Consider the following 16,467-nt stretch of genomic DNA (forward strand, 5'->3'; position numbering starts at 1 on the left):
CTTAGTGAATGGAATTTTTCTTTTAAGAATTATCCGAGGTTTGATGCTTTATTATGGAAATAGTAGTCTGGATTATGCAACTTTCAAAATCACATCGAGATCTATTAAAATGACAGGCCCCCCCCCACCAAGATTTAGGAACACCTAAGCATTCATGCATGGGACAGGTATACGGCTCCTGAATCTAAGACGAGACCAAAGACTGATTAAAGGTCAGTCTTTACAGCAAGAAAAATGTGCAGCCTTAATTGGTCGATTGGTTGTTTTCTGCTGTTGAATTCCAATATCCGCTATTCTCCGTTTACAAATAGAAAAACAAATAAAAATAAAAGAATCTGCAACAGCGGTGAACCTTAATTAAGCTTTTATTATTTCAAGAAAAAAAAAAGTTCAATAAATACTGCAAAAAAAACAAATTTACAAAACAAAGTGACAGACATTCAAAAAAGTAATGATGTTTAAGACAGGTATAACTTAGTTTGTTGTTACAATATTTAAATATAGAAAAGCACTTGCCAGCTATTTATGTTTTCTTTTTAATACTGCCCAAAAGCACATAGCTGCATTACTTAAAGCGTATTGCGGCGGTAAAATATTGGTATCGGTGGAAAACAACTTGGATGGGATCCTTCCTGCAAAAGTCGTGACAAAGTGCTTAGAAAACAGTGGCCGAATTGCCATAATTAGCCAACTCCCCACCAAAGAAGGACAGATATTGGTGCTCCCACAATGAAGCCATCACTGGAACAAATGCTTGCTTTTAACAAGCAGGTTATCAAGAAACATACGCGCTTAAAACGGATTTTCTTTGGTGACCGGAACTCCCCTTTAATTGGGACTTTATAATGGCTTCTCACACCATTCGTATCTGTTAAAGCCGTGGCCGGTCTACTTCTAGAGAAGCGGCGTCGCGATAGAGCCCTCAAGATCCGCGGCTAACAACCTGAACAAACATGAAGTGTGCGAACAGCTCGGAAGAGAGTTATGAGAGTGGCAGTTCCACAATAGCTGGATACCGCCGGTCTATCAGATTGTCCAAAGTCTGGAAAACTATCATGTCTAATTTTTTCTAGAGAAACTTTTTGATGGGCCTATGTAAGCCCCTGGCTCTCAAAAAGGTCAAGATGGCTTTTATACAGTTTTTTTTCCCCTTTCTAAAGTCTGCCAACATTTGAAGCTTTTGGTCAGAGACCATTAATAAAATTGTATTAATGGCATTTGGCAGCTTCCGAAATTAATACTTCCATGACATCTGTTTCCTGAAGCCAGACGTGCAGCCAGAAGGAGTTCTAGTTCAGCCCCAGATAAAATCGTAAAAGAGTATGGAAGACTAAACGGTTTAGGTGCAGAAAGTGCTCGTTTCAATCCGTGGAACACATAACGGAGGGTAGGGTAAAAATAGTTTTACAGTGCAATCCTGCATGCGTTTTGGCCCATAATAAATGGGATTTCAGGTCACCACTCTTAACCCCCCGCCAAGCCTGGAGGAGAAAAAAAAAAAAAAAAAAAAGCAGCTCTTCTGGCACTGAACAGGTTAAAGACAAAAACAGTGGTAAAAAAATTAACCTATTTCAAATGATCCTAACACAGTTGCAAGTTTATATATATACATATACACGCACTGTAAACAGTTGGCAGAAGGGAACGACACGGCTATTCACACGGTATATGGGTAGATCCACCCTTTGCATAAACAACTTGGTTTTAACAATGGACTGGTTAAGGCAAAGTACGGACCATAAAGGGGATGTTTGTATAACGACATGAGAAGAGAAAAAAAAAAAAAAAAAAAAAAAAAAAATAAAAAAAATAGTATTCACAATGTGGACAGAAACATCCGATCCCAATTAATGGATGTCAACTTTTAACAAGAACTAATTTAATCTACACGGGCGTTCTCAAAGAGAAAATGTTCTAGTATATAGGATCCTAAACAAAACACATTTAATCGCCAACCTGGCACTTTAAGGGTTAAGTCAGCGCTGGGGGAGGGCTTTTACTACTGTGATGTCACCGTCCCTGACTGATAAGTACTATCTGCCACATTTAACCCTTGTGGAGCACTGGAGGCGAGCAACTTGCAATAAAAAAAAAAAAAAAAAAAAAAAAAAAAAAAAAGCTAAACTTCTATATGTATAGTTTTGTAACGTTTGCGGGTTTAATGTGTGTTCGTTGCATGGTTTGATTCTCATTTCAATAACTGCTAATGTGTATCTTCCGGAAAACAAAACAAAACCTAGGTACCGTAATCATATCCTATGCGTGCAATAATTTTTTATACACCTGGGAAAGTTAAAACTTTACAAACAGCTTTTAACATAGCGACCGGAATAAAACGGCAGAACTTCAAAATGTTGAAAGGTAACAGTCAGATAAACACTCGAATATAATGAGGTTCGGCGCGCTGTGATCACGTTGATCAAAAGCCATTCACCCCAGAGTGCAAACATAGGGTTACTATCATTATCAAACCGAGTGCTTACGATATCTTTAAAATTCTTGGGCAATGAATGCTTTTAGTTACAGAAAAGTGGAATTTGAGTTTGATCAGTTTTCTTCGAGATGAATACACTTTTTTGTTCTTCATTCTACACATTCCTTTCGCTTTTTTTTTTCCTTCCACCATTTTTTTTTTTTGTGGCATCTCTTCCAAATAGCATTTCAGAATCTCCTTCACTCGGGCTACATGCTGAATCCTTAAAGTACCAAACAGAATGTGAAGTATATCCTTTTACCGTCTGAATTTATGACTTTGGCTGTGCCTTCCGTTCAGTATTCACCGTTTCTAGAATATGATTTTCAAGGCCATTAAGAAAATCAGGTTGTGACCTTCACATCACGCTACAGCTCTTTGCTTTGTCCTTTCTCAAGTCCGTGGATACTGTAGTCAGTTCAGGTCTGCTAGGCATGTGTGAAATTCTCTTTGTTGTCCTTTGTGTCTTATTCCTTTTCAGATTTTTGTTAGCCTTATTTACACAAGCTAGCGTGGCGACGTGAAAAATGTCCCTCACGCTGTTTTCGGACTGTAAGGCAGAGCATTCGATATACGTGGCAGCTCCGATCTGTTTAGCCATGTTTGCTCCCTGTAAGAGAAATAAATCAGATTTTTTATTAGGAATAGATTTTTTTAAAATTTTTTTTTACATTTTGTATAATTTATAATTATGTAAGAATTAACATTTTATAATCTTATTTTAACAGGGAGAAAGAAGATTCGTTTATGAACACAAAAAACACAAAAAAAAAGCCTGCTAATGCGGTATCAAGATTTAATCTGAAGGAGGGCTCTACATACATTATCTAACATGAAGATCCACTGAAGCCACCTCTGCTGGTGCTTTGCTCCCCGGACCTTATATAACTCGATCCTTGAAGAATACGTGAAGTTCTGCCATCTTCTAATCACCCAGCAGATCCGTGCGATTGCCGGTGACATTTTAAACCCTGACGTAGACCGCTATCTTAATCTAGGATAATTTAAAGATCTGGGGATTTAGATTACAAACTGAGCTACGTTTTAACCACTTACCCAAAGACTGACAAAGCTCTGGAACTGCTTTACATGATATTAGTTTAAGTGCCTAGTCATTGAAGAGGGTGGGTAGTGCATTTTAATTATATTCAGCATTAAAAAAAAAAATAAAAATAAAAAAAACCTGGAAACTATGGGATTGACCCGGAGTCTGCGAGTGAAGCCCTGCGGGTATGGAAGAGGCATTGGCCACACCCACTTCCTACTGTTTCCCCTACTAATCCCTGCCTACTTCAGGAAGGGTGTGGTCAGCCCTGCCACACGTGTCTAGCTCTACTCTATTCACAGCTAGCCCCACCCCATCATTAAGCCACTCCCCAAAGGAAGAGCTCCAGATACCCTACTATAAGCTCCCAGCTATGCCAATTCTGTTAAATGCACCTTTAAATGGCACACTGCTATATTTTTTGCCAGCATTTAGTGCTGCAGGGCCCGCGATACTCTAATACCTGCCCAAGATTCAGGAGGAAGGAAGAGGGATTTGGGTGCTATGGAATATATGAATTTACAAGAACCCCCCCCCCCAAAAAAAATAAAATAAAAAAAATATTCGCCTCTTAGTAAAACCTTCTACCACTTTAGTTACAAAATAACCTAACGCCTTAGATTAGAAGCTGGGCTCACCTGATCGTAAGATACCGGTGCTTGCCGATGGTTAGACAGTTCAACCAGTGTGCTAAGATCTGTTCGCAGATCAGACTTGCATCCAACCAATAGCATTTTAGTATTGGGGCAAAACTCCTGAATTTCACCTTTCCACTGTAAAAAAAACAAACCAAATATATATACACATTGGTTATCAGTACAAATATGTTGCACATGTTAAAAGGGAGACATGCAGGTCAAAGAAACACATTGGTTATGAAAATTATACCAATTTATAGGATATAGTTTAATTACCGATTTAAAATGTAAATTGTTGGCAATATATAAATAAAAGATAATAAATCAGGAGTTACCCATTCCCCATGCCTGATATAGTACATGTCTAACGATATGTTCATTACATGCAGAATCTGCACAGAAATCTACCTTTTTCAGAACGCTGTCTAGAGTCTCCGGACGGCTGATGTCAAAACATATTAAAACCGCATCAGAATCTGGATAGGAAAGTGGACGGACGTTGTCATAATAAGGAGATCCTATGAGAAAAAGAAAAAACGTTCACATTAACCATTGTTATGCCTGCCTGTCTCCACAAGCATGTGTTTAAAAACCATTCACAATGTTGCAAAACATAACAATTGCTACAATATTCAGGATGCACCTTTTTTACAAGCACAAGAGGCAAGAAACAGTAGTAGGTAGTGCAATCCCCATGGCAACCAACGGAATACTCCTGTCAGCTGACCCACTTTCAACGCCATATTTATGGTCACAACCAGACTGGGGATGATGAAGCGGCTCTGGCACTTTAAGACCGGTGGCCGCCAAACAGTAAGTGCAGTTTGATAGGAAAGCGATTCCAAGTCTATCAAGATTCATTTTTATTTTTTTTTTTATGAATTAAGTCAAACAAATGCTGTTCTCTCACAGAACTAATTCAGAGTCTTTGAGTAATCGGATTTAACCACCACTTAGCTAATTGTTTTTACGTTCCAATGGAGAATTCGTAGTATTTTCAGTGTGTTTATTATATAAAGATATTAGAATTAAAATTAAATAGCATGACAGCTAGTCTAGATCAGACAGTTTATCTGATCTCAAGAAACAGTGCAAAGACCGGTGTTATCTTATCACAAAACATGCCATGAATTCTTCACGCATGTTCTGATTCCAACTATTTTAAACCATTCCACATAGAACATTATTTTTAGAAACAGAGACATATTTGCAAACCTTGGGTCACTCTCCAGACACAAATACTTTAAGAATATGCTCCTCAAACCCACAGAACAAACATTTACTTCCAGATTATAGATGACAACTTTCTTAAATTATTTGTAATAAACATTATCCCATACCACGGGCTTTACTCACTAAAACAGAGAACCAGACCAAGATGTATTAATTCATCATGTGTTACGAGTAATGGGTAGTTACTAGAAGGCGCTAAGAATAGACATCTCAGCCAAACTCTAAGGGGTCTCTCAACGTATGGAACTATACAATATATGTAGATATGTTGTCATGCCTCAAGCATTTCAAATGAGAAAAGGGAGCACGTACCACTCAATACTCGAGACCCCTTTTATCCAAGGGCTGTGGTTACAGCACACTTGGGAACTCTGGGTTTGACCTGGAGTCCCCAGGCCAAGCACTGACCCTCCGATTCTTCGGGACAGGAGGAGCTGCATTTAGCTACATCCACCAACCCATTTAGGGTTAGCCACATCTTCCTACGGCTAACTATGCCACTCAGAGCTTATTTGTCATAAGCACGTATAGCGGAAAGGGCTTTGCCGGAAACCGGCACTAGTCGCCCAATTAAGCCGTGTCCTTCTGACCCCCGGGATATGACGTCATCTGCTGGTTTCTTCAGTTGGGGCATCCCTTTATTTTAGTATTGAAACACTTCGTTCCTTGGTTTTTTATTTTATAATCCTAAAATTCCAAAAAACAACATCTAACTTCTCCAATGGTGGATCCATTTGCCAACAGCATTTAGTTATTGTGCAACTCTAATTCTGCATAATTTGTAGTTCGATTCGTAAGTGGATGAAATCGAATGTCATGAGCAATCCGTGCAGGTCCCACCCAGAGGCAGGGACTCTTAATTCACATACCTGTCTGTTTAAGTCACGGCTGCTCCACAGTGCCCTACCATATATGTTCATCAGCACGGCTTAGTCCGTGAACACAGTTGTAGCCTAACCCAGTAGGTTTGTCGTTCTAATTGACGAAGAACCCTGAAGGTTTTTAAACCCTCCTTATTACAGAAGTTAATTTGTGTTATAGACGCGGACCTATTTTATGGAAATTCCTAGTCTAAAAATGGAATTTAATATATTTTAGCTTTCTAATGTCTGCACAATTATATTTTTCTATAGTAATGACAGCTTTAATGTAGACTGCATATTTTAAAATAAATGAGGCAAAGTGTGTACATAACCCTGCTTGGCAGAAAAGAAACTTGGATGTGGGGATTCCAGAATCCTAGATCTAGAACATTCCACCAAGAGAACCCCTTTAGTTTCATTACAATGAAGATGTGGGGAACGGAGGTGCCATCGAGCCATGCCAACTTGCCTAGGAATATCCAAACTTTTTTTTTTTTTTTTTTAAATTAGTGCATTGGGTCTTTATCTTGCCTTTAAATGAAAAATAACTTATCAGTATAGAATTTCTCGTACCGAGGGAATGCTGCCTTACAGTGAAGTCAGCAAATTAAATCACTATAAGCATTTTTAACAAGTCAGGGATGCCATACAGTGTGACAGGCACGGAGAGAGGAGATGTGATAGAAATATTTAAATGAAGGGTTTTAACATAGTACAGGAGGAAAGTTTGTTTCAGAGGAGAAGTGTTAGAACAAGAGATCATAATATAAAGCTAGTCAGTTAGATGGAGTGTAAGGAAACTTTACCGACAGGGTGGAAAATAACAGCATCCCAGCAGAAGTGTCAGAGACTATTATAGTAACGGAATTACCGGTAACTAATGCTTGGGATAAAAAAAAACAAAAAAAAAGTATCCCCTGCTCATTGGGTTTGGGGAAATTTCTTCCTGGTGTCCACCAGTAGGGCGAAATGTGGAAGTTGTTTTTAAAGGTAAGCATTTCCGCATCAGCTTAAAGTTTCCGGCTTAAAACGTCAGCAGTTTGTATTCCTGTGCGAGATTCCTTAATATCCCCCCCCCCCCCCGCCAACACACACTAGTAATATATGACGGCTGAAGTATCTACTGTAACTAGTCAAGATAGGTTATATTCTTCAGTAATTGAAACAACCGCAGTTTCCAACCGCTTCTATCACATCTGTGTAAGTATGGCTTACTATTCCCTTAAGAATGCTGCTCAGTCCCTTTCCCTTACACAAGTGCCCAAGCCGGTTAAGCAGCTTCCATGCTGTCATGACACACAAGGCACCTCTCCATTCTATGCATTACCCAGCCCCTAGGAATGTACCGGGAACACGTGTATACATGTGTCTTTGAGAACAAGCGGCCCAGGAGGTTCGTGTTCTAGAAGAGCTTCTCATGAACACACTACTGAGAACATTGGTTTTTGTCACCATTCCAAAAATGTGTCATATCCTAGACGGCATCTCCTCGGTCCCAGGAAAAAGAGTTCATTGCTCTTTAATAAACATTCCACTATCCATAGAATTTAACGTCAGGTCCGGTCGACCCCTTTGACCTGCCGGTCGGTTTTCCCTAAAGTATAGACTCAAACATTAGTGAGCTCTGGGTCTCATCCTAGATTCCACATTTATAGTAATAGGATTAATGGTTATGGTATTACCCTTCTGTGTTTTAACCGGAGACTTTTTTTTGGGACCCATGTCTTCTAGACTGCAGTATGGGGAAGAAAGCCTAGAATAAACCCATACAACTTCTAAATACACGTGTTAATCCACTAAGAAGCCCCACAGCCCATAAAGCCTGATACTTGGAGGCTTATAGTTATGTACTTATATTATGGATTAAACTCAATCAAGATGCCAAGCAGACAATCACAGCGAGTGCCATCACGTGAGATGTACAATGCTTTTTTTTTTTTTTTTTTTTTATTCACTGAACTGGAGAGTTCCATTTATCATGGAAATTAACTCAATTCCAGCTACTCAGTCTGGATTGCTTTAAATCTACACCACTTTGCAGCTTGGATTTCCCCCCCCCAGAGGCAGCTGCAAGGAACCCTTTCAGCACAGAAGACTGCGGAGCTTATAACTGTCCGCATATTATCCCAAGTCTTCAATATCACCTGTTTACCCTTTACGAATATGTCCTGCCGAGGACCGGTGCCATAGCCTTGAGCACAGAATTGTTCTGCATGTCACAGGAACCTAAGTTTGCGCACATGTGCAGAAGTAGTGCTTTCCAGAAGACAAGCGGCAGCCAGTGGGAAGGCAAACAGAAGCCTAGTGTCCAAGTGAAACATTTGTTGCTTTACGCAAGAACGTTTACACTTTTTTTAACCATACATGAGCAGGCATCACCTAATGTAATGTAAGGAGATGCAGGGGTTAAATATCAATACAATTAAAACAATACTAATTAAGTAAAAAACTAATTACATTAGTATACCCGAGTGTTCTAGATAGATAGTTTTAAAAAGTCAATATTTATATTTATATCTTTCTTTGTAGTTAAGAATGATTTGTCCACAATGTTAACTGAACATGTTGTTTCTGTCTTAGCATCGGGGCCACATAGAATCATAAATACTTAAGAAAAAGTCTGTACTTTGCAAACTATGATTTTTTTTTTTTAGGCCCTGCTCAACTTGTCTGAGCAGGGCCGATTGCGCAATCCGGTCTAGGAGCCTTGCCAATTAATGTCTTTTTTTTGCATACCTCTTTAATCATTTCCATATGTTTGCTGGAAGCTTCTATTCAAGCACAAAAAGAACCCTTACTACAGCATAGAGATAATTAAAAATTCTCATTAACATCAAATACTCTTTCAAATAGAAGGAAAAAAAAAAAAAAAAAAAAAAGTGTTCATTACGCAGCCTATAATTGGAAAATCCTCATTAACTTGGGCATACCAATAAGGGTCTAGTTAATATAACTTATTCAGTAAGGAATTTTCATTATGAGAAGGTAGCAAAGTGTCAATATTAGCATACAGAGTATATGCCAAAAATTCTCATGATAGTTTTAAAATATATTGGGAAAGAAATGCATATTTCTATGGCTTTGTCGTGGCAGTTAAATGGTTAAAGCAGACTTGCCATCTCAAAGAAGATAAACAGTACAAAGATATCTATATCTTGTTTGAACATTTCTTGAAAGGACCACTTCAGTCCTCTTCATGTAAAACTTATATTGGGGATCATTTTGGACGGACAGCTTGGAAATTGGTGCATGTATTGTTTTAGCTATTGAAGTCGGTAAAAGTGTGCCTAAAATGTATTTAATTACTATGTTATCCTCTAGTAGGGTTGTCAGGGAAAGTAAACAGCCCCTTTAATATGTTATAAATAGGACGTATATTTACTAAAAAAAACAAAAACACAAACCAAACAAAAACTTCACAACAAAGGGAAGCTAAAAAACTCATCAGGTTGACCAAGGTTCTAAATTGACATCTTAGTAAATCACTTTCATGAGTTTTGGAAACGTGCAGAACAGGAAACTCCAAGTTGTTTAGTCATTATATCCTTCCCAGTAAAGGGACAACCTCGTCACGAAAAAATGAAGCACAACAGGCTCATATACTCAGCGATTCCACCCAAAGATCGTATGGCAAGGTTAAGCTTCCAAAACCTAGACCATAAAAAGGTGGAAGACATTGATACAAACGTAAAGTAAAGCTGTTGACAAACAAGGAGAAGAAACCTGTCCTGACATGAGCCAGTTACAGATTTATTTCCCATTCTTCTTCCTCCCCCACCCTTGATCCCCTGAGATCAGCTTACAAGGGCCTGGAGATGGAACAAGGATGTCCTTGAAACAGCAGGATACAGAATCCCCCTCCTCTTCTACTGCGTCCCTGACATGGTATCAAAAGGTCCTTCCCAGTTTGTCTACACGTCCTTTCTTCATATAGATTTCACAGTTCATTCAGCCATTCCTTGGTACCTTATTTTAGTACGTCCAGGAAGGAACATGGGTTTCAGAAGCGGAACTAATAAGGATTCCACAAGTAGAAGGCCGACTATATATAGATATATTAAGAACACGTTTCCAGCCTGGAAAGGACACAATGGTCGTACCGGACACTTGAAAGTATCAGTAATTTCACAGCAATGTGAGCCAGATTTCAGCGTGGTCAAATACTTAAAAAGAACCCTCTAGTTTAGTAAGTAGAAAGCTTTGTAATGAAGGAGTTAAACATTTAGCTCTTATAAAAAAAAAAGAAAAAAGAAAAAAAAAAGCCTATCAAGTCACAAGTCTCCAGCACGTCCGAGTCACACAGATGGTTTCAATGTATGGACGATCTGCAGGCCTAAAGAATGCCAAGAATGTACACAGGGGCCTGCAGATTGAAGTACACTGCTGGTGGGCCTTCCCTTCCCCCACCAAATGCTTTGTGAAGCTGATAATTGCCAGTGGAAGGGTTAAAATGCAGAATACAAAAAATATTACAAAACAATATGCCATTATAACCCGGAAACAAAGAAGAAACTCATGGATATCGCACTGCTTCTCGTCTCCATTGTAGAGATTTACTACAGAACCAGACAATCAAGCAATTTAATGCTTAAAATTGGGATTAAAAAGGTTTGGCTTGCAGAACATACAACACATTGTGTGCCCTGGGCAACTAAAATTGACGTTCTCAGCACAGAACATGTTTTATAATATAAACGAGGGCTACAAAGTAACTAGCAAACTACAGCCAATAGGAGGAGATCTCCGTCAAAGTGTTTGTCCATAGGTCGGACCACGTTTTTTGGGTTAGAACGCATCCGGGTTACAGATTGAGAATATTACATACAGAGAGATAAAAACAAAAAACAAAGTGAATTTAACCCTAAAACATGGTTTTATAGGAAGATCAGATATCACCAAACTCACAACTCCCCATTTTATTGTCCGGCTGAGAAATGTTTATCCTACGGCCCAGTAACATCTTACACATCAAGTTATACAAGACTGTCTGAGTTTCTATTTAAAAGAAAGAATAGAAGTCCTAACTGGACCAAACCTGGTGGCTTCCTGACTTGTCAAAGGCTTTATTTTAACTAGGAACAAGCTGTGCACGTAAATTCCATGGCAAAAGAAAAAAAAAAAAAAAAAAAAAAAAAAAAAATGAATAGAATTCTTTAGAGATTTCTCATGGCCTTAAATGCACATAAATTTGTTTTATTGGATGATTAAAGATGCCTGCACACAACCAGTATACACACTTACACTTCTGAGCCAAACCCACCTTTGATTCATCATCTGACCTTTCATTCTAATAGTTAGAAATGCAGACAGAAGAAGGCATTTACAGAATTTAGATAATTCCCGCACATTAAGAGAAAGTAATATAGAAAAAGCCAAAAAACCAAAACAAAAAAAACCTTAATTTAGTCAACATGTCTCATACAGTAGAGGTTTACTATATGCTTTGGTCCATCTCAAGTAGTTCATGTTGGTTAATAGTAACAATAAAAATAAAAGATACGAAACTGGAAAATTGTTGGATGACAAGAACCAAGGAAGATGACAAAAACCATTCCCATTTCTGTACAGCGATCAGGATATCAGTCACTCCAATCAGCGTTGGGAATCGTCCCTAAAGTTCAGCTTCATATAGTTCGTTCTCATTACATTTTATGTTTTCCTAAAGACTATGAAGCACTCGCTCAGAGATTACAGTCCCATTAAAAAAGGTACAACGTGACCTTGGAGGTTTCTTTAGTGTTAGGAATGTGCTCCGGCATTCACGCCACACGCAGTGAACATACAATATCATGCAAACATGTTTCCAGATCCTAACACCTTGTACAGTCCTCTGATTAAATACAAAAACAAAACTATTCAGTGCCCACCAGTCTAGAGTTGAAGGCGTTAACACCCCCTCTACGAAGTATCTGCATATAAGGTCTTTTCAGGATTCTAGAATCCATCTAGATTCTTGATACATTATAGACACACACATTCTACCTAGAAATCAGTAATCAACACGTTCCTCTCTGTATTTCTGTCTGACGCAGTCTAACATTATGCAATTGCTTCAGATCTTGCGAGCTGATTAATGCGGCGCTCGTTTTACATAATACAGGGCTGGGAATTGGGTACGTTCCCAGTTAAGGTATCCTGGTAATATCACTCTACCGACGCACAAGCCAAGAGCAATCATACGCTTTAACCAGGTTAGACAAGTGTGCCGAAGGCCCCTGGAATACAGGAGATAACACAAAAATGATTGCCAAGGACAAGCCAGGTGGAACGTCCCCAAGACCCGCAGGGCAATTTATTCTCCAAGGAGATCAGCATAGGAAGACCTGGATGATGCAGGAACTCTTGGGATCTAAAAAAGTCCTCTAGTACCCAGCTCTGTTCCACAAGCCATACTGCAGCAGCATTGGCCCCTGGCCTTCCATTACAATAAACCATACAAGTTGAGGGTTCCCCAGACATATGGACACAAGTAATGGAAAAAGATGACTTTTACGGCCAGGCAAATAAAAAAAAAAAATAAAAAAAAAAATGCTCCTATCAACCATCAAAATAACTCACACATGAAGCATATAAATACAGTACATCTTTTAAACATAAGGCATTGTCTTAAACGTCAGCTTTCTTACCAGATGTGTCCCAAAGACTCAGCTCTATCCTTTGTGTGTCAATTTCAAAACTGGCAGTATAATTTTCAAATACAGTGGGGACATAATTCTGAACAAAAAAAAGGAAAGACATTGGTTAAATTACCGAAATGACACGCAGGATAGCATCTTTCTATAGAGCTTATTAAAAAAAAAAAAAAAAAAAAAAAAAGTAATCCCTGCCTATTTTAGTTACTTGTATCTGATCGAAACCGATGGATTCCAAAAATTACCAGGCTGAAAGGAGATCAGTTGAACTACATTTACAGCAGACTGAGAATCTCATTAAAAATAAAAGGGGAATCCTTGGCTTCTATCATCAGATCTGTAGAGGAGCATTACAGACAGACTGGTAATCCAGGATAGAGTTAAGCAGAACTAAAAAAAAAAAAAAAAGCATATGTTTTAGTGCGTGGGATGCCACACTATTTTAATACAGGCACTGAGCCGCAGAGCTTGCAATTGAGGAACCACATTAAGCCATCCTTGGGATACAATCAGTGACTAATTCTCCTCTTTAAACTTGTGAATAGATAGTAAGCTGGACCCTCTTTACCCAATACATGGGTTTGTATTAGTCTGCCAGTTCTAGATTTGTCAGATCCTTTGAACGTATGGACTGTAACAAGGGCTGCACTATATAGATCAAATAACAATAATAAATAATAATAATAATAATAATAAACAAAACTAAAGGAATACAGAGCGAAACAGCTGCACCCACAGCCCAGGAGCAGGGGGCTGGCAGATGGGACAGTTTATTAACCCCTGAGGGTCTGCCCCCACTAAATCCACAGAAGGGGTAGAAGGGTAAATCAGTGTCCAGGCAGAGACATACCTCTGGAAATGAGTCCTTAGCAAACACATGAAGGAGGGCAGTTTTTCCACACTGGCTGTCCCCGACCACTACAATTTTACATTTCACATTCTGGTTTGGATCCATGACTGACTTGCTTGACAGTTTCTGGCTTCTTCTCTCCTTCATTGATAATAGACTTTTACTCCCCACTTCAGCAAACAGTTACAGCAGAAGTGTGCAGTTGAGAGCAGATCCCTCCTGTATCCTCCAGTAGCTGGATCTCCTCCTCTCACACATCCAATACAGAGATGACTGAGCTTTGTCTCACTCCTCCTTGCTGCTTTTATATGACCAGCCTCCTTCCTTATTCTTCTCCTACAGAATACAACAGACCCACCCTTTTCTCTAATAGGAAGCCTGGTGTAGAAAGCTGCAGCTGCCTTTCTGTGATTGCTTAGTATTCAGTGCGCCATCTAGAGGACGCGAGAGGAAAAACGGCCTCATCATGTAAGGAATGCAGGTGACTGACAGTGTTCTATGGAACTGCTACATAATAACGGTAAATAAACATTTTGATAGGTACCTAGATATCCCTATGTGTGCAAAATAACAGCCGTTGACTTATTAAAGCATACAGAGTGGTCAATGTTTAGGAGCTTACTAAAACATGAAAGGGTTAATATGCAGTCACTGTTTTAGTATATTTCAGTACATTTCAGTAAATGTTCATCCTAATTTGTTTTTTTTTCTCCCAAAACAGGGGGTGCACAAGCTTTCCACCATTTCTTCTGTACCAAAGAAACTTGGATGGCAGATAAGACCCATTCGGCCCATCGAGACTGCCCTGCTCATGGGTTAGAGAGAAGAATGTCACAGAATAAAAATGAAATGACCCAATATCTTTTATTTTAGAAAATGATTCTTGCTTGAATGCCTAACAAGTACCTGACAGCAGATAGACTATAAAAAGACAAGTTCAACAAAGAAAATACTAAACATATAGATTTTAGCAAAATTCTATTAAAATTGCCAAATGGCCATTGTTCCACAAAAACCCGCTTTACATGTTTGTGAGCTGCAAAGCGTGTAAACCAGCTATGAGCTGTAGGACATTTTTGGAACATTTGCTTTGAACCTGCAATTGCCATCATAAAAAATTGTCATTGCATAGCGCACGTAATTTAACCTACACATTGTGCTTGGGGCCAGACTGGGGATGACGAGGCGGTCCTGGCACTTAAAGGACTGCGGCTGCCGGCCAGCCATGTGTCTGTTGTGCGAGATGGACAGCCCGGGACTCATTGTGCTAGCCTAATGTAAATAGAGTTGTGATGTTGCCTGTTTATGGACAACCATCATGGCTGGTCATTGTCAGACCAATGCCCAAGCCAGGGGCTTCTATTGGAGCTGATCAAGAAGGGGCCATTAAACCAAATGGGCTGCTGGGCTGCTTTGAAAGCTTCGCTTAAACCAGAGAAGATGCCCCCTGACTTATGCATATGTTAGAATACTACGTGGAATGAATAATGAACCTGTTTTAGAACATATTGAAGTGGAAAAAATAAATAAGCCAGAAGACGCACCAATATAAGAGATCCCTTAGACTCCGGTTACCATCTGTTGACTTTTGTCTGAAGGTGATGGGATTAGTAATCCTGCAACAGGTGGAAGGCCACAAGTTTCCCAGCCTGACTCCATGTTTAATGAGAGACACACATGAACAGGTGGAGTAGGTATGGCTCCCCGTCACTCCACGCAGACATCTCCTCGGCAGCTACAATCATTTTCCTGTCCTGTAAACTTATAGTTATTTTTAGTCAGTATGGCTCCCGGGGGGCAACTGTAGAATATGACACCACAGGGTAATCCGAAGCTTTAGAAACATGCAAACACTATTAACCACTTGTTTACTAAGCAACAGGGCTGGTCCAAGGGTAAAAAAATGCTGCCCCTCCCCCACTAAAACCATGCCTGCCAAAACCACGTCCATATCCATAATATTATATCACGATAAAAATGAAACTTTTCATGAAGTGACATGCACACACACTTACATACCCCGACACACACTAACCAACCCAGACACACTGACATACTCAGTCGCACTGACACTCATGCTGACACATACTCACCCAATCACATTAACACAACCAGGCACTCTACTAGACACACTGACACTAACACGACTGGACACACTCAGACACTTACACACAAAATAATATATCCAGACACACTCATTAACATATACAGTCACCCACACTAACAAACACACACTCACACTAACATACTCAGATGCACACATAGCAGACACACACTTACATACCCAGGCAGACACACACTAACAAACACACAAACTAACATACGCAGACACACATTAACATACCCAGACACAGAGAGTTGCCACACTAACATACCCCACACACCCTCACCCACACTCACTGCAAGTGGTTTTCTTTTGCCAACTGGGAAATCAATCTCTTTCCTCGTACTGTATATGTATGCTTATAACATATTTGTTGTTTTCTACATTTTGAGTTTTTTCCTATTTTCCTAATTATACTGTTCAAGACGAATCAGAAATCCACACCATGTGGAGCATTGTCTATGGTGTGTAGGTTGGCCCACATGATGACAATCAACGCCCATGAACAGAATAGAAGAACATTGTAGCCCTGTACATATGTGCGCAAACTTTTCATCTTACAGTGTCTAGAACATATTCAATAAACAGAATTAAGGATATGGTATGGGCTTAGCATTGAATGGAAGCTC

At 39.3% G+C, this 16,467-nt stretch overlaps 1 protein-coding gene across 1 annotated transcript; it reads right to left on the reverse strand.

The window, feature by feature from the left end:
• Window positions 1-2,831: 2,831 nt before the first annotated feature.
• On the reverse strand, window positions 2,832-13,881 carry LOC149285189 (rho-related GTP-binding protein RhoE-like). The gene is made up of 5 exons (XM_089495691.1): window positions 13,735-13,881; window positions 12,879-12,966; window positions 4,565-4,674; window positions 4,157-4,291; window positions 2,832-3,083 (listed from the first exon to the last, which is right to left on the reverse strand). Exons 1-5 carry the CDS (start codon window positions 13,879-13,881, stop codon window positions 2,832-2,834), a joined length of 732 nt encoding a protein of 243 aa, XP_089351817.1.
• Window positions 13,882-16,467: the final 2,586 nt, after the last annotated feature.

This window comes from Sceloporus occidentalis, unplaced genomic scaffold, assembly GCF_023333645.1.
Source record: "Sceloporus occidentalis isolate IW3139 unplaced genomic scaffold, rSceOcc1.0.p SCAF_83, whole genome shotgun sequence".
Classification (NCBI taxonomy): domain Eukaryota; kingdom Metazoa; phylum Chordata; class Lepidosauria; order Squamata; family Phrynosomatidae; genus Sceloporus; species Sceloporus occidentalis.